At 38.4% G+C, this 19,302-nt stretch overlaps 2 protein-coding genes and 1 long non-coding RNA gene across 3 annotated transcripts in view; 2 read left to right on the top strand and 1 right to left on the bottom strand.

Annotated features, from left to right (window-relative positions):
- Positions 1–7,745, top strand: part of strip2 (striatin interacting protein 2) — a 58,495-nt gene extending 50,750 nt beyond the window's left edge. Inside the window, exons 19-21 of the mRNA XM_062983369.1 lie at positions 1,753–1,857; positions 3,213–3,417; positions 4,706–7,745. Of these exons, the coding sequence (XP_062839439.1) occupies positions 1,753–1,857; positions 3,213–3,417; positions 4,706–4,959 (564 nt within the window). The 3' untranslated portion in view covers positions 4,960–7,745. The remainder of the gene's footprint in view (positions 1–1,752; positions 1,858–3,212; positions 3,418–4,705) is intronic.
- On the bottom strand, positions 3,676–10,495 carry LOC134299689 (uncharacterized). Its single transcript, XR_010006950.1, has 2 exons — positions 10,396–10,495; positions 3,676–5,414 (listed from the first exon to the last, which is right to left on the bottom strand). It is a non-coding gene; the product is annotated as an uncharacterized LOC134299689 (long non-coding RNA).
- A 153-nt stretch (positions 10,496–10,648) lies between these two features.
- Positions 10,649–18,614, top strand: smkr1 (small lysine rich protein 1). The gene is made up of 3 exons (XM_016998010.2): positions 10,649–10,868; positions 14,350–14,441; positions 18,240–18,614. The coding sequence occupies exons 2-3, from the start codon at positions 14,439–14,441 to the stop codon at positions 18,450–18,452; spliced, it is 216 nt and encodes a 71-aa protein (XP_016853499.2). The 5' UTR covers positions 10,649–10,868; positions 14,350–14,438; the 3' UTR covers positions 18,453–18,614.
- Positions 18,615–19,302: the final 688 nt, after the last annotated feature.

The following is a 19,302-nucleotide window of genomic DNA, read 5'->3' as shown; positions in this document are numbered from 1 at the left end:
CCCTCGGCTTAAAAAGTTTGGGGACCCCTGGTCTGAAGGATTGTGGACCGGCCCTCAGCTTAAAAAGTTTGGGGACCCCTGGTCTGAAGGATTGTGGACCGGCCCTCGGCTTAAAAAGTTTGGGGACCCCTGGTCTGAAGGATAGTGGACCGGCCCTCAGCTTAAAAAGTTTGGGGACCCCTGGTCTGAAGGATTGTGGACTGGCCCCCTGTTTAAAAAGTTTGGGGACCCCTGGTCTGAAGGATTGTGGACCGGCCCTCGGCTTAAAAAGTTTGGGGCCCCTGGTCTGAAGGATTGTGGACCGGCCCTCAGCTTAAAAAGTTTGGGGCCCCTGGTCTGAAGGATTGTGGACCGGCCCTCGGCTTAAAAAGTTTGGGGCCCCTGGTCTGAAGGATTGTGGACCGGCCCTCGGCTTAAAAAGTTTGGGGACCCCTGGTCTGAAGGATTGTGGACCGGCCCTCGGCTTAAAAAGTTTGGGGCCCCTGGTCTGAAGGATTGTGGACCGGCCCTCGGCTTAAAAAGTTTGGGGACCCCTGGTCTGAAGGATTGTGGACCGGCCCTCGGCTTAAAAAGTTTGGGGCCCCTGGTCTGAAGGATTGTGGACCGGCCCTCGGCTTAAAAAGTTTGGGGACCCCTGGTCTGAAGGATTGTGGACCGGCCCTCAGCTTAAAAAGTTTGGGGACCCCTGGTCTGAAGGATTGTGGACTGGCCCCCTGTTTAAAAAGTTTGGGGACCCCTGGTCTGAAGGATTGTGGACCGGCCCTCGGCTTAAAAAGTTTGGGGCCCCTGGTCTGAAGGATTGTGGACCGGCCCTCGGCTTAAAAAGTTTGGGGACCCCTGGTCTGAAGGATTGTGGACCGGCCCTCGGCTTAAAAAGTTTGGGGACCCCTGCTCTGGATAATCCAAGCCATTTTTGTAGTCAATGTTTTCAATATATCGTGATATTTTGGTGCTAAATTCGTAAATACAGTAATTACAACATAACATTACTGCGTATTGAACTACTTTTTCTGTCAAATTTGTTGTACAACATGAAGTTTTGGTGCTTAATTTGTAAAATTATAACCTAATTTGATGTTTAATAGGCTTTTCCTTAATCCCTCATTATCCAAGATATTCGCTAATCCAAGCTTCTGCTGGCCTGTTTAGCTTGGATAAGTGAGACTCTATAATATTATTTGACAAGTTATGGGGTCAACACATAGGTGAATCTCATGGGTTGGATGGGACTAACAATAGAATGGAAGCTGACTCTAATGCAGAATTAATGCTATTTGGTACAGCTTTCAATGCTGTTGAAGTCGGGAGTTATAGTGTCCCCTTTGGGAAGATAAAGCGGGGTATAAATAATAACAATAAATAATAATAATAATTACATTATTCGCCGATACATCACACAGTCCTAGACACTTGGGAAGTGTCCGACGTGTGATCCAATTCAAAAGCCAGCAGAGTGTCTGCTCATCTTGTTGTGTTTCAAATGATGATGATTATGATAGTTTTGTTTGGCTCCAGCCCTCTTTGGTATAGAAAGCAAAAGACCTTGAAAAACTACAACTCCCAGAATCAAACTGCATTGATTCTCCAGTATAAATGCGCCCTAGTCTTCAGTACGTTATAGTAGGGAATGCAAATTGTAAGTTGGTGTTTCACCCAAAGAGTTGTATTTCTCCGTAGGGAATTGTAGTACATTGTTTGGATAAATGATGGTCATTTTTAAAAATATATATTCCTTTCTCCTTTTCCTTGCAGGAATCCGGGGAGAACAACCAGTTCTGTTGGAGGAACCTTTTCTCCTGCATTAACCTGCTGAGAATCCTGAACAAACTGACCAAATGGAAGCATTCCAGGACAATGGTGAGTCAGAAATGTACATGGAGGCTGGCATTCGGATGCACCCAGAACCACTATGTCACACTATGATTTTTGTTCCTGGGTTATCAGTGTCTTCCAAAGTAGTTCTATCATAAACCCATGGAAAACGTTTATTGAGCTGTACAAACTATGTTTTTGCAGAAGGGACATTGTGCTATAGCACATTTTCCAATAGTTTTGCAATGAATATCTTGTAAGCCACCCTGAGCCCCTTTTGGGAGATGGTGGCAGGATATAAGTAAAGCTATTACTATTATTATTATTATTAGTAGTAGTAGTAGTAGTAGTAGTAGTAGTATCGTCATCTCATCATCAAGTCTCAACCCATTCAGCATAGTTTGTGGCACAAAAACGAAGTTTCTGAAGCAGAACACCTACTTTCTAAGGTAAGTCCTGCACAATTAAACAGGAAATCACACTTTCAAACCAGGAACAGAATATTTTTCAGATTTTGTTACATAGTGTGATGATTTCTTACATGGATTTTTGCATGATTTCTTACCTTAACTTGTCAAATAGGGGTAATAATAATAAAAATAATAAACACAACTGGTCAGATACATATAATAATCATCATCATAATAACCATAATAATAGCAACAACAACCAGTAAAATATGTCTAATAATATAATAATAAACACAACTGGTCGAATAGGAATAATAACAATAACAACAATAACAAAACTGTTCAAAGTAGTTTGATAATAAACATAACAATGGGTCAATAATAACTTATTCTTATGGTCAAATTGATCCAATAATAATAATAATAATAATAATAATCACAACTGGTCAAATAGATCTGATAATAAACACATCTGGTTCAAGTAGGTTGAGTAAGAATAACAACACTATGTAACATCATGATTTTTGTTACTGGGTTGTAAAGGTCATTTCCCAATTGGTTCAGTCATAAAAACATGAGAAAGGTTTATTAAACTGCATAAACTTTGCTTTTGCAAGAACATCCTGCTATAGCACATTTTGCTCTAGTTTTCAATGAGAGCCTTCGACAACACAATAACTCATTTAGTCCACCCTCAAAGTCCAAAGTCATTTAATACAATAACCCACAGACAAAGCATTTGACCCAGGCATGGGTAAACTTGGGCCGTCGCTCCAGGTGTTTTGGACTTTAACTCCCACAATTTGTAACAGCCAATAGGCTGTTAGGAATTGTGGGAGTTCGAGTCCAAAACACCTGGAGGGCCCAAGTTTGCTAACCTGTGTTTACAGTCCTCCAAAGAATAACTCAGGAAGTTGTTCTAAACTTACCTGGATTGCGTTTTGTTGAAACGATTCTGCCTTACAATCTCTTCCTTTTTGTGCTGGGCAGATGCTGGTGGTCTTCAAGTCGGCCCCGATCCTGAAGCGTGCGCTGAAGGTGAAGCAGGCCATGCTGCAGCTCTACGTCCTGAAGCTGCTCAAGATGCAGACCAAGTACCTGGGCCGCCAGTGGAGGAAGAGCAACATGAAGACCATGTCCGCCATCTACCAGAAAGTGCGCCACCGCATGAACGACGACTGGGCCTACGGCAATGGTGAGTGTTGCCTTTGCGATGGGGGAGTAGGGGAGTGGGATCTTCGCAGAGCATAGCTACTGCTTCTGCATCAGCATTTGATGTGGGTTGGGACAATGAAAAGTACCCGTATTTCCTTGAGTCTAATGTGCCATAAAGTCTTTCATGTCGATGTGTGCGAGGCTAATTGACTTACTCCCTTTTCTGTCTCAATTCCTCTCCTTCCGAAGACCTGGCAATCTGTCCAGTTTCACGGAAAATAAGTCAGTTGTCAGCCGATCCCGGTAGTTCAGAGTTTTATTGAAGTTATTTACAACTATGTACATAAGCGCAGCTAACACACGTTTGGCAGAATTGATGGTGACCAGTGAAGAAGCTTATAAGTAGAACTTGTCGCCTCCCACATTCCATTCCCAGTGACTTATGTCCAGCTACGTAAATCTAATTCTATGCTCTTAACCATTCCTGTGCTGGAATGCCTACCGAAGCACCACACACTTACTTGAGTGAACATTTCACACACTATATAAACCATTACTCTGACATTTCAAAACCCTGATACCAAAAAAAGTATTTGCTGCGGAATGTAATGTGCAGCAGCAAAAGGTGCGCTCTTTGCAATTCCCCCCCCCCCCCCCCAAAAAAAAGTGGCTGCATGCTTAAAATCCCTTCTTGGTTAGATTGTCATTAGATAATTAGCCCCAGATGGTATTATTCTATCTTGTATTTTATTAGGTCCTTACTGTCTATGAACTTATTATTCTATTCTTGCATTGCTTCTCCAGTTTCTCCACCTAAGTAGATAATAGAACTGCACGTAGTGGTTGACTGATAGTATCAACTGTTTTATTCTTGTTTTACATTGTATTACTGTTTTGATCTTTTATACCATGAATTGTATTTATATTATTGTTTATTTCGTCAATGTTGTTGGGGCCTTTGCCCCATGTAAGCCGCCCCGAGTCCCCACGGGAAGATGGTGGCGGGGTATAAATAAAGTTTTTTTTAATTATTATTATTATTTAAAAACAAAAGTGTTAGTGCACCAAAGCTTCCAACAACTGAAAAGAAAGCCTTGGAGTAGAATTGTCATGGAATTATGATGTGCAGATATGGATTTTACATGTGTGGGTATGAATGGAAGGAATGAATGAATGAGAGCTAAATTTTGGAGACACTATTCAATTTCTAATCAAGCTCACAACCTCTGAAAATGCCATAAGCCACAGGTGCATCCCTTTCCTCCTCATCTGAACACTCAGAATCTGACCAGGCTGCAACCCTTGTTCTCCTTTGCCTTGTTTTGCAGACATCGATGCCCGGCCGTGGGACTTCCAGGCGGAGGAGTGCACCTTGCGCGCCAACATCGAGGCCTTCAACGCCCGGCGCTACGACCGGCCGCGAGACCCGGAGTTCTCCCCGGTGGACAACTGCCTGCAGAGTGTCCTGGGCCAGCCACTGGACCTCCCCGAGGACTTCCGCTACTCCTACGAACTCTGGCTGGAGAGGGAGGTCTTCTCGCAGCCCATCCGCTGGGAAGAGCTGCTCTGCTACCAGGGGTAGTGAGAGTATGCGCATGCAACCAAACAACGCCCCAAGTCTTCCCAAATCATTGGTGCTGAATCTCTGGGGTTTTGGGGGTGGGGGTGGAAAGAGGGGTCCTTCCCTATCTGGAAGGCCCACCATAAGTGGAAACATTAGCCAACTTCAATGCAATGCCTCCTTGTCTTTCCCGGTCCTTTCGATCTACTGTAAACTATGCTCACGGAGAGCCTTCTCCCGAATCCTTTGACTCTGGTATGTCTTGGAACAGTATTTTTTTTTAATCCTTACATTTTCTTCTATGATTGCCTTTGTTGTCACATTTTCCCAAGTCCTGAATTCCATACCTGGATCCTAAACATCTTTTCAAATCTTAAGAATTTTGCCAAGATCCAGATTGTGTTGGTTCATAGAAAGTATCGGTTTGCAAGTATCGAAGACTTCATGCAGCTGTAGGTTATCTCGTTTTATGGATTCTGCAGCGAGAGAGAGAAAATACTTTTATTTGTTTTTATTATAACTATGCTTGAAAATGAGTGGGGGAAGGGGAGTGAATGCCTGCACCCACTATGAACAATTTTGGGTGATTTTTTTTTACTCCACTTTTGCATATTGGCCTCCGTTGTAATGCCAGATTTTCCCCCAATTATTGAGATCTGAGCAGAGCAGCACCTTCTCAAATCTTTCTATTTTTTGCAGTTATGCACCATTTACCGCTGAACAAATTGGGCCTTTGGACTCTTAAGTATTGAGTGATTTGAGGGATTCCCAATTCTGCAAGCTCTGCGGTTTTCTATAAATCAGTTTGCAAGTATCAAAAGATCTCATGCATTGGTTTTTATAATAGTTTATTGGAAGGGATTCTGCAAAGAGAGAGAAAATATGTGTTCTCAAAGGCTTTGATGGGCAGAATCCCTGGGTTGCTGTGAGTTTTCTGGGCTGAAGGGCCCTGTTCCAGAAGCATTCTCTCCTGACGTTTTGCCCACATCTATGGCAGGTATCCTCAGAGGTTGTGAGGTCTGTTGGAAATGAGGCAAGCGAGGTTTATATATCTGTAGAATAATGTCCAGGGTGGTAGAAAGAACTCTTGTCTGTGGGAGGCAAGTGTTAATGTTGCATTAGGGCAGTTTGATTAGCATTGAATAGCCTTGCAGCAGCAAATCTGGCTGCTTCCTGCCTGGGGGCATCCTTTCTTTGGCAGCTGGCCCTGATTGTTTCCTCTCTGGAATTCTCCCGTTTTCTGAGCCTTGTTCTTTATTTACTATCTTGATTTTTTGTTCATTTTCATGGTTTTCTCCTTTTGTTGAAATTGTCCACATGCTTGTGGATTTCAAATCCAGGCAGGAAGCAGCCAGGCTTTGAAGCTGCAAGGCTATTTAATCTTAATCAAGCCGACCAAGTGCAACATTCACACTTGCCTCGAAAAGACAAGAGTTCTTTCTCCAACCCTGGACTTTCCACAGATATATAAACCCCACTTGCTTCGTTTCCAACAGACCTCACAACCTCTGAAGATGCTTGCCACAGATGTAGGCAAAACACCAGGAGAGAATGCTTTTGGAACATGGCCCCATACAGCCTGGAAAACTCACAGCAAACCATAGAAAAAATACTTTCAGATTTTATTATTTATTACAGTTGTTTCTGATGAATGAAAAACCTGCATCCACTATGAGCAGTTTTGGACAATTTTTCTTGACTCGTTCTCCACTTTTGCATATTAGAATTGCTTTGTTTTCCCATCATCTCAGTGATATTTTTGTACTTTGTAAAAACTTGCCTCCAACCAAACTGCAATCTTCCATTGCTTTAAGGCTGCATTTTCAAGTTCAGTGGCCCAAAAGGCAGCTAAACCTGGCTAACATGCCTAGCTGGAAATCCAATGTGTGAATGAATGTGTTTACTACGTACTGGCAAAAACATGCAACACTACAAGGCCTTCTTCGATATGAAATGCAAATAACACTATTTTAAATTTGGCTATTTCCCTTCTCCCTTCCACTTGTTCTACCTCTTTAAAAGGCACAAAAGGGACTCCACATGTTGAATAAACATGCAGGCTTTTATATAAAGACATTAGTTCATATATATCAGGCATGGGCAAACTTGGGCCTTCCAGGTGTTTTGGACTTCAACTTCCACAATTCCTAACAGCCGATAGGAATTGTGGGAGTTGAAGTCAAAAACACCTGGAGGGCCCAAGTTTGCCCATGCCTGATATAATATATAGCTCCAGATGTATGGACTTTATATGCCAAAAATTGTTCCATGGAATATAATAATATAATATTTTATTACTTGTCTCTCATAGCTTGGGGCAGGGCACAACACATAATAAAATGCATTAAATCCAAACATATATGCATGCAATCACCTCTAATAAAACATCTGCATTCTTCCAAAGGCACAAAAATTAACCTTATTATCATTTTAAGTTGCAAATGTGAGACATGGGGGGCCTTTTTGCTGAACATGGAAATATGAGATTCCTTTATGTTTTCTTGCGAGATAGCTCATTTTTGGGAGGGAGGGGGGAGAAAAGGGGTTTTTATTACAAGTATTTTATTATTTCATTGTAGCAGCATGTTCTACAACCAATACCGCACATCGGTTTGCGCCTGTTGTTTATAAAAGGATACGCACAAAAATACGTATGTACTCTTCCGTTACTGTAACAGGTAAAAATGTTTTGTTTTCCCCCAATGTGACTTGTATTGATAAATGATCTTTCTAGGAAATGGCCATATTAACCAACTTCTAAAGCACAGCTTTATAACCAAGAATAAAAGTTACTTTTAAAGCGTAAATATGACTCTTGTGCATTGAATGATTTGTGTCGGAAATAAAATATCAAGTGCTTTCATGCAGAGAGGAGGGCATTTTAAATTCCTGTATGAGTTTCTTATGTAAGGCAAATATATTTAATTCAGTATTATTTTGTTTATTGGTATCCCGCTTATTCTTGACACAGAGACTCAAAGTAGAGATATATAATTACACAGTGAACACAACAATAAGTTCCTAGAGGAAACTGCTAGAAAGATTTACATCTTGGTTGGGGAAAATTGGGCAATTGTATGTTTCCTGGGTCCCTTTTCTTCCAATTCCTGTTTGCTGTGAGAGAGTATGTGGGTACCCGGCATTGCCCGGGTTATATAATAATAATAATAATAATTATTATTATTATTATTATTATTATTATTATTATTATTATTATATTTGTCTATCCCACCTCCATCTCCCCACAGGGATTCGGGACGGCTTACCAGGTTCAAGCCCAAAAACAAGTAAATAGCAATGTAAAATACATTTAAAACAGAAAACAACGGATATAACAATTAAAAGCAGATAATACAATATAATAACAGTAAAAACCAGATTAAAACATAGGGTAATAACACAGAAGACCCACCATTAAGGAAGTTAGAATAAAATGGAAAGGCAGTCTGTGAGAAAGTGCAAAAAAGTGCAATAGTGCCATTTGGGGACGATCGAGAATTTGAGTGAGATCAGGCTTCAAGCTTCTTCCAGGAGAGTAGAATAAAGTGCAGTCTATATTGAAATTCAGTCCATTGGGATTTTGGTGATGGGGGCTGGATTATTTGAATAATTAAGTTTTTAATTGTACTAAATGCATAAGGTTGTGTGCCAAGTTTAGTCCAGGTCCATCATCGGTGGAGGTCACAGTTTCCCTCTTTGTGGGTGAACTACAACTCCCAGGAAGGAAGGTCAGTCACCCCCCCCCCCCCAAAAAAAACCCTCCAATAATCACATTTCAGCATATCAGGTATGTATGCCAAGTTTGGTCCAGATCCATTGGTGTTTGGGTTCACTGCTCTCTGGATGGAGGTGAACTACAACTCCCCCCAAATTGAGTTGAATTTTTCCTGAAGATCTCCAGTATTTGTTGCTGATCATGAAGGCTCTGTGTACCAAGTTTGGTCCAATTCCATCTTTGGTGGAGTTCAAGCGCTCACTGATTGCAGATGAATGATAAATCCCAGGTTTTGAAGCTGCACGGCCATTCAATGCTAATCAAGGTGGCCAATTCTACCACTCACACTTGCCTCCAACAGACAAAGAGTTCTTTCTCCCACCCGGGATATTATTCCACAGATATATAAACCTCACTTGCCTAGTTTCCAGTAGACTTTACAACCTCTGTGGGTGCCTGCCATAGATGCAGGCGAAATGTCAGGAGAGAATGCTTCTTGAACACGCTCATACAGCCTGGAAACCTCACAGCACCTCCATATATATATATATACTGTATATATATATAATCTATATGCATTATTTCAAATATATATATATATATATATATATATTCCTGTTTTTTGTTTCAGCTCTATATATATATATATATATATAGAGAGAGAGAGAGAGAGAGAGAGAGAGAGCTGAAACAAAAAACAGGAATATATATATATATATATATATATATATATATATATATATATATATATTTGAAATAATGCATATAGATTATATATATATACAGTAGAGTCTCACTTATCCAACATAAACGGGCCTGCAGAACGTTGGATAAGTGAATATGTTGGATAACAAGGAGGGATTAAGGAAAAGCCTATTAAACATCAGATTATGATTTTACAAATTTAGCACCAAAACATCATGTTCTACAACAAATTCGACAGAAAAAGTAGTTCAATATGCAGTAATGCTATGTAGTAATTCCTGTATTTACGAATTTAGCACCAAAATATCACAATGTATTGAAAACATTCACTACAAAAATGCGTTGGATAATCCAGAACGTTGGATAAGCGAATGTTGGATAAGTGAAACTCTACTCTGAGTCTCACTTATCCAACATAAATGGGCCGGCAGAATGTTGGATAAGTGAATATGTTGGATAACAAGGATAGATTAAGAAAAAGCCTATTAAACATCAAAATAGGTTATGATTTTACAAATTAAGCAACAAAACATCACGTTATACAACAAATTTGACAGAAAAAGTAGTTCATTACAGATTAATGCTATGTAGTAATTCCTGTATTTACGAATTTAGCACCAAAATATCACAATGTATTGAAAACATTCACTACAAAAATGCGTTGGATAATCCAGAACGTTGGATAAGAGAATGTTGGATAAGTGAGACTCTACTGTATATATAGAGTCTCACTTATCCAACATAAACAGGCCGGCAGAAGCATGGATAAGCGAATATCTTGGATAATAAGGAGGGATTAAGAAAAAGCCTATTAAACATCAAAATAGGTTATGATTTTGCAAAGTAAGCATCAAAACATCATGTTATACAACAAATTTGACAGAAAAAGTAGTTCATTACAGATTGGATAAGCGAATGTTAGATAAGTGAGACTCTACTGTATTGCTGAAATAATAAATCTATAGATTACATATACAAATATATTTCTGAACTAATCAATAAATGTATAATAAATATATAGAAAAAGTAATAATTACTGTTATGGGTTTGTGAGGAAAATTCTCTCAAATGAATCCCTTCAGTTGAACCATTAGTTATACGGCGACTGCGCATGCGCCACCTTCCTCGCGCCTTTTTTCGCGTTTCAAATTCTCTTTAGCAAAGAGCGATTTTTACCTCAACGGGGACGGACTACGCATGCGCCGCGTGCAGAAACGGCCCCGCCTCCCCCTCACCATGGTAACCAACGGGGAGGAGGTAAACAGAAGGAGGCAAGCCCCGCCCACCGGCGCCAAAGCCACGCCCCCTTTAAGGCAGACGAGCAGGCGAGGCGAAGGAGGAGGAGAGGCGGCGCCCTCTTGGTGACCCGAGTCGGACACGCGATGCACGTGTGAATGAGGACTTGCGTGTCACAGGCTTTTTTCACCTCCCCTAGGTGGATTTCTGGGATGTTAAGTCATATAATGCAAATCAAGGCTGGTTATTGAAAGCTTTGGTTCCAAAAAAAGAGGTGAGTCCTTTTTGGAATAACTACATTTAATATTTTACCCTATTTTATTATTGTTACTGTTGTTACATTTATTATTTTACTCTAATATTATTTTACTCTATTATTGTTATTACATTTATTATTATATCATATTTATTGTTATTATTACATTTATTATTTTACTCTATTGTCGTCGTCAATAATCTATATATATAAAAGAGTGATGGCATCACGGCAGCGGACAAAACAACAAAAGTAAACACCCCACAACCTCGAAAATTGACATCACAACCCCTCATCCATGCCTCTAGGTTGATACAACAAAAAGAAAAGAAAAATAAATTCCTAATTAGAGGGAGAGGAATAATAGTTTTTATCCAATTGCTGCCAGTTACAAGGCTAAACTCCGCCCACTTGGTCTCCTAGCAACCCACTCAGCCCAGTGTTAATAAAATAATGATAAAAAAATAAATACAAATAATACAATAAAAAATTATGAAAAACACTAAAATAATTAATACAATAAAATACTATAACAAAATGACTAAAAATAATACAACAAAATAATAAAATATAATAAATAAAAAAGATAAGTGACAATAAAATTAATTTTAAAAAAATACAAATAACGTCAAATAAAAATTCCACAACAAGTTTTAACCGATACCACCACCACTTTGCCACAGCAACGCGTGGCCGGGCACAGCTAGTAATAATATAAAGTCTATATTATTATTATCATGTACATAGCAATACAGCACACATGCACACTATTCTTATTCTTACTCATATTATTACAATAGAGTCTCACTTATCCAACACGCACTTATCCAACGTTCTGGATTATCCAACGCATTTTTGTAGTCAATGTTTTCAAAACATCGTGATATTTTGGTGCTAAATTCATAAATACAGTAATTACTACATAGCATTACTGTGTATTGAACTACTTTTTCTGTCAAATTTGTTGTATAACATGATGTTTTGGTGCTTAATTTGTAAAATCATAACTTAATTTGATGTTTAATGTATTCACTTATCCAACGTTCTGCCGGCTCATTTATGTTGGATAAGTGAGACTCTACTGTATTATTATCATCATAATCATCTTCTTCTTCCATCTCTGTACCATTTATCACCAATTTTCTACCATCTCATATATCTATCATGTTTCTATCATCTATTTACAGTAGAGTCTTACTTATCCAAGCTAAACGGGCCGGCAGAAGCTTGGATAAGCGAATATCTTGGATAAAAAGGAGGGATAAAGGAAATGCCTATTAAACATCAAATTAAGTTATGATTTTACAAATTAAGCACCAAAACATCATGTTTTACAACAAATTTGACAGAAAAAGTAGTTCAATACGCAGTAATGCTATGTAGTAATTACTGTATTTATGAATTTAGCACCAAAATATCATGATGTATTGAAAACACTGACTACAAAAATGCGTTGGATAATCCAGAACGTTGGATAAGCGAGTGTTGGAGAAGTGAGACTCTACTGTAACTACATTTAATATTTTACCCTATTTTATTATTGTTATTGTTGTTACATTTATTATTTTACTCTGATATTATTTTACTCTATTACTGTTATTATATTTATTATTATATCATATTTATTGTTATTATTACATTTATTATTTTACTCTATAGTTGTTGTCGTCAATAATAATAATATAAAGTCTATATTATTAGTATCATGTACATAGCAATACAGCACACATGCACACTATTCTTATTCTTACTCATATTATTATTATCATCATTATCTTCTTCTTCTTCTTCTTCTTCCATCTCTGTACCATTTATTACCAATTTTCTACCATTTATTTATTTTTATTTATTTATTACATGCATTTATTTATTTATTTACATCACTTTTACCCCGCCTTTCTCCCAGAGGGGACTCAAAGCGGATTACAATAAATAGGCAAAAATTAAATGCCTAAAAACAATGTAAAAACAACAATTCATATAAAATAATCTACAAAACAACAATTCATATAACAATTCTATCATCTATTTACAGTAGAGTCTCACTTATCCAAGCTAAACGGGCCGGCAGAAGCTTGGATAAGCGAATATCTTGGATAAAAAGGAGGGATTAAGGAAAAGCCTATTAAACATCAAATTAGGTTATGATTTTACAAATTAAGCACCAAAACATGTTATACCACAAATCTGACAGAAAAAGTAGTTCAATACGCAGTAATACCATGTAGTAATTACTGTATTTATGAATTTAGCACCAAAATATCATGATGTATTGAAAACACTGACTACAAAAATGCGTTGGATAATCCAGAACGTTGGATAAGCGAGTGTAGGAGAAGTGAGACTCTACTGTAACTACATTTAATATTTTACCCTATTTTATTATTGTTATTGTTGTTACATTTATTATTTTACTCTAATATTATTTTACTCTATTACTGTTATTATATTTATTATTATATCATATTTATTGTTATTATTACATTTATTATTTTACTCTATAGTTGTCGTCATCAATAATAATAATATAAAGTCTATATTATTATCATGTACATAGCAATACAGCACACATGCACACTATTCTTATTTTTATTCATATTATTATCATCATCATCTTCTTCTTCTTCCATCTCTGTACCATTTATCACCAATTTTCTACCATCTCATATATCTATCATGTTTCTATCATCTATTTATATATATGCTGCTATTATTATTATTATTATTATTACTATTATCTGCTGTTTATATCATCTCCCTCTCATTTATCTATCATCTCTCTATATCTATGTGTTGTATATTTTTATTATTAATAATATTGTATTTATTATCTACCGTCTATCTCCGTATCCATCCATCAGTCTCTATTCTCTATTATCTGTATGCTCTATCATGTCTCTAATTTATCTATCTAACATCTAACTACAGTAGAGTCTCACTTATCCAACGTTCTGGATTATCCAACGCATTTTTGTAGTCAATGTTTTCAATACATCATGATATTTTGGTGCTAAATTCGTAAATACAGTAATTACTACGTAGCATTACTGCCTATTGAACTACCTTTTCTGTCAAATTTGTTGTATAACATGATGTTTTGGTGCTTAATTTGTAAAATCATAACCTAATTTGGTGTTTAATAGGCTTCTTCTTAAACTCTCCTCATTATCCAACGTATTCGCTTATCCAATGTTCTGCTGGCCCGTTTATGTTGGATAAGTGAGACTCTACTGTATATCTATCTATTTTCTATGTATCTATTATTATTACTATTATTTTGTTTATTTATACTCCACTTTCTCTTTCTACAAAAGAGACTCAAAGCGACTTCCTTACAGTAAAACCTAAAGCAATACAATTTAAAACCTAAAGATATGCAAGCATTAAAACAGAATTAAATATGAATGGTCCTTTAGGAATTAAAAGCCGTGTTGAGATCTGACCACTGGATAGAATTAGACTTGTATGGATTTTAACCATGTTTTTATATCTATTCCAGGCCTTGGGTTTGGAGTCTTCGTTTTCGAAAACAGGAGGAAGCTGAGCTGAGTGCAATGGCCGTTTCCCTTCAGTAAAAAGCATAACACTATGGTAAATAAATACAAAACCCACCGGTCTGTATTTGTAGGAAGGAGCTGAGTTTTCCCAGACTTACTTCCCAAGAGAGATATCAACACAATGACATTTGATAGATACAGCTACCAAATTATGTGGGTTTGTTCTTCAGTTTAATCTGTAAGTCGGAACAAGATACATTTTAAGTGAAAGTCCAGCCACATACTGTATATACTCGAGTATAAGCCTAGTTTTTCAGCCCTTTTTTTAAGCCTCGGTTTATACTCGGGTGAGGGTCCTGGTTGGCTTATATTTGGGTCAGCGTATACTCGAGAATATATGGTACATTTATTATTTTTCTCTATTATTGTTGCTACTATTACATTTATTTTACTCCATTTTTATTATTATTATTAATACATTTATTATTTCACTCTGATCTTATTATTATTGCATTTATTATTTTACTCTATTTATTATTACTTGTACAGTAGAGTCTCACTTATCCAACACTCGCTTATCCAACGTTCTGGATTATCCAACGCATTTTTGTAGTCAATGCTTTCAATATATCGTGATATTTTGGTGCTAAATTCATAAATACAGTAATTACTATATAGCATTACTGTGTACTGAACTACTTTTCTGACAAATTTGTTGTCTAACATGATGTTTTGGTGCTTAATTTGTAAAATCATAACTTAATTTGATAACTTAATTCCTCATTATCCAACATATTCGCTTATCCAACGTTCTGCCGGCCCGTTTATGTTGGATAAGTGAAACTCTACTGTAATAATAATAATAATAATAATAATAATAATAATAATAATAATAATAATAATAATAAATACAGGAAAATAATACAAGTAATAATAAATAGAGGGCTGTGGCGCAGGCTGGAGAGCAGCTGCAATGAATCACTGCAATGAATCACTCTGACCAGGAGGTCTTGAGTTCGAGGCCCGCTCGGAGCCTATGTTTGTCTTGTCTTTGTTCTATGTTAAAAGGCATTGAATGTTTGCCTATATGTGTAATGTGATCCGCCCTGAGTCTCCTTCGGGGTGAGAAGGGCGGAATATAAATGCTGTAAATAAATAAATAAAAATAAAATAATACATGTAATAATAATAATAAATACAGGAGTTTCTGATTTTTGACTTCAATCAAATCAAGTCAAAAACCAGAAATTCCTCAAAGCACAGCAGACAAAAAACCAGTACAAGAAAACCGCACTGCAAACTAGAGCTGACAGCTGGCACAACAAAACACTGCATGGAAAGTTCCTTGACAAAATTGAAGGAAAAGCTAATAAGGAGAAGACCTGGCTCTGGCTCACGAATGGGACCCTGAAGAAGGAGACAGAAGGCCTGATCCTTGCAGCCCAGGAGCAAGACATCAGGACAAAGGCCATTCAGGCCAAGATCGAAAAATCAGCTGATGACCCAAAATGCAGACTGTGCAAGGAAACTGACGAAACCATTGATCATCTCCTCAGCTGCTGTAAGATATTGGCACAGACAAACTACAAACAGAGGCACAACTATGTGGCCCAAAGGATCCATTGGAACTTATGCCTCAAGTCCCACCTCCCAGCAGCAAAGAACTGGTGGGATCACAAACCTGCAAAAGTCTTGGAGAATGAGCACGCAAAGATACTGTGGGACTTCCGAATCCAGACTGACAAAGTTCTGGAACACAACACACCAGACATCTCAGTTGTGGAAAAGAAAAAGGTTTGGATCATTGATGTTGCCATCCCAGGTGACAGTCGCATTGAAGAAAAACAACAGGAAAAACTCAGCCGCTATCAGGACCTCAAGATTGAACTTCAAAGACTCTGGCAGAAACCAGTGCAGGTGGTCCCGGTGGTGATGGGCACACTGGGTGCCGTGCCAAAAGATCTCAGCCGGCATTTGGAAACAATAGACATTGACAAAATCACCATCTGCCAACTGCAAAAGGCCACCCGACTGGGATCTGCGCACATCGAAAATACATCACACAGTCCTAGACACTTGGGAAGTGTTCAACATGGGATTTTGTGATATGAAACCCAGCATATCTATCTTGTTTGCTGTGTCATACAATATAATAATAATAATAATACTGTATATACTTGATTATAAGCCTAGTTTTTCAGCCTCTTTTTTAAGACTGAAAAAGCCCCCCTCAGCTTATACTCGGGTGAGGGTCCTGGTTGGCTTATATTTAGGTCAGCGTATACTCAAGAATATATGGTACATTTATTATTTTTCTCTATTATTGTTTCTCCTATTACATTTACTCTATTTTTATTATTATTAATAATACATTTATTATTTCACTTTGATCTTATTATTTTATTATGACATTATTATTTATTATGACATTATTATTATTATATTTATTATTTTACTCTATTACTACATGTATTATTATAATTTTATTATTATTAATGAAGTCTGACATGGATGCACAGAACTGGGTACCCCTGTTACGAGCTGGTCATTGACCGTAATAAAAGTTTTTACTTTCTTTCTTCTACATGTATTATTTTCCTATCTTTATTATTATTATTATTATTACATGTATTATTTTACTCTATTATTATTAAAAGGATACATAAGCACATTTACATTGAAGAAGATGAGAATCATGATTGGATCAGAGTTGGACAGTCTTATCTTAAATTTGAGCTTTATGTAAATATTCAAAAACATTTAACCTACTGATGCCTCAATTAATGTAATTTTATTGGTATCTATTTTTATTTCTGAAATTTACCACCCTCGGCTTATACTGGAGTCAATGTTTTCCCAGTTTTTTTGTGGTAAAATTAGATGCCTCGGCTTATATTCGGGTCGGCTTATACTCGAGTATGTACGGTAATTTTATTGCTACCTCGGCTTATACTGGAGTCAATGATTTCCCAGTTTTTTGTGGTAAAATTAGGTGCTTTGGCTTATATTCGGTACAGCTTATACTCGAGTATGTATGGGGCTGTGGCGCAGACGGGAGAGCAATGAGTCACTGACCAGGAGGTCATAAGTTCGAGGCCCGCTCGGAGCTATGTTTGTTTGTCTTTGTCCTGTGTTAAAAAGGCATTGAATGTTTGCCTATATGTGTAATGTGATCCGCCCTGAGTCCCCTTCGGGGTGAGAAAGAAGGGCGGAATATAAATCCTGTAAATAAATAAATAAATACATAAATAAATAAATTTATTGCTATCTCGGCTTATACTGGAGTCAATGTTTTCCCAGTTCTTTTGTGGTAAAATTAGGTGCTTTGGCTTATATTCGGTACAGCTTATACTCGAGTATGTATGGGGCTGTGGCGCAGACGGGAGAGCAATGAGTCACTGACCAGGAGGTCATAAGTTCGAGGCCCGCTTGGAGCTATGTTTGTTTGTCTTTGTCCTGTGTTAAAAAGGCATTGAATGTTTGCCTATATGTGTAATGTGATCCGCCCTGAGTCCCCTTCGGGGTGAGAAAGAAGGGCGGAATATAAATGATGTAAATAAATAAATAAATACATAAATAAATAAATTTATTGCTATCTCGGCTTATACTGGAGTCAATGTTTTCCCAGTTCTTTTGTGGTAAAATTAGGTGCCTCGGCTTATATTCAGGTCGGCTTATACTTGAGTATATACGGTATCTATTAATATTTATTATTAATGGTAATACACGGTAATCTATAAAAGGAAAAATCCTCATGTTGGCCGTGGGAATTGTAAATTGTGCGTACGTGTCTGTGTCTTTGCCATGTCGTGAAAGGATGCGTGCCTGCAAAGCATGTCGCAGATACCGATACCTTTGGAAATCTCTCCTGTTGTGTGTTATTGCGTTGCAGGGCGGCGGAGGCAAAGGGAAGGGCAAGGGCAAGCGGAAGGGCAAAGGCAAGGGCAAGAAGGGCAAGAAGGGCGCGGTCGAGGTGGACATCCTGAGCCCGGCGGCCATGCTCAACCTCTACTACATTGCCCACAACGCGGCCGCCGGCCTCGAGTTCCGCGGCTTCCCCTGGCCGGGCTCTCCCAAGAGGAAGAAGGGCAAGAAGCGCAAGTAGCGGGTAAGAAGCCGGGATGAAGAAGAGGAAGAAGACGACTTTGGGTGCGAGACAAACAAACACAAACAAACAACCTCAGATTTCTCACTTTGCCAAAAAATCAACTTGGGGGAGAAGACAGTGTTGTTGGGGAAGTAAAAGATTTGCACCCGAGAGAAAGGCTTCTTGTGTGAATTCGTGTTTCTCTTGTTGTAAGTAACTAGCTGTGCCCGGCTACGCATTGCTGTGGCGTAGTCCTAACTGGGGTTTTCTTCATGGCATCCAAGGTGGCCTAGAAAGAATTCCCCTAGGCATGAAGCAGCCAGGCTTTGAAGCTGCAAGGCTATTCAATGGCGTTCAAGTTGGCCAACAGTGGAGTCCCCAAGGTATGAAGCAGCCAGGCTTTGAAGCTGCAAGGCTATTCAATGGCGTTCAAGTTGGCCAACAGTGGAATCCCCTAGGTATGAAGCAGCCAGGCTTTGAAGCTGCAAGGCTATTCAATGGCGTTCAAGTTGGCCAACAGTGGAATCCCCTAGGTATGAAGCAGACAGGCTTTGAAGCTGCAAGGCTATTCAATGGCGTTCAAGTTGGCCAACAGTGGAATCCCCAAGGTATGAAGCAGCCAGGCTTTGAAGCTGCAAGGCTATTCAATGGCGTTCAAGTTGGCCAACAGTGGAATCCCCAAGGTATGAAGCAGCCAGGCTTTGAAGCTGCAAGGCTATTCAATGGCGTTCAAGTTGGCCAACAGTGGAATCCCCTAGGTATGAAGCAGCCAGGCTTTGAAGCTGCAAGGCTATTCAATGGCGTTCAAGTTGGCCAACAGTGGAGTCCCCAAGGTATGAAGCAGCCAGGCTTTGAAGCTGCAAGGCTA

The sequence above is a fragment of the Anolis carolinensis genome, chromosome 5, assembly GCF_035594765.1.
Source record: "Anolis carolinensis isolate JA03-04 chromosome 5, rAnoCar3.1.pri, whole genome shotgun sequence".
In the NCBI taxonomy this organism is placed as follows: Eukaryota; Metazoa; Chordata; class Lepidosauria; order Squamata; family Dactyloidae; genus Anolis; species Anolis carolinensis.
Note: the sequence above shows the minus strand (reverse complement) of the source record. Positions and strands in the feature narration are given on the sequence as shown.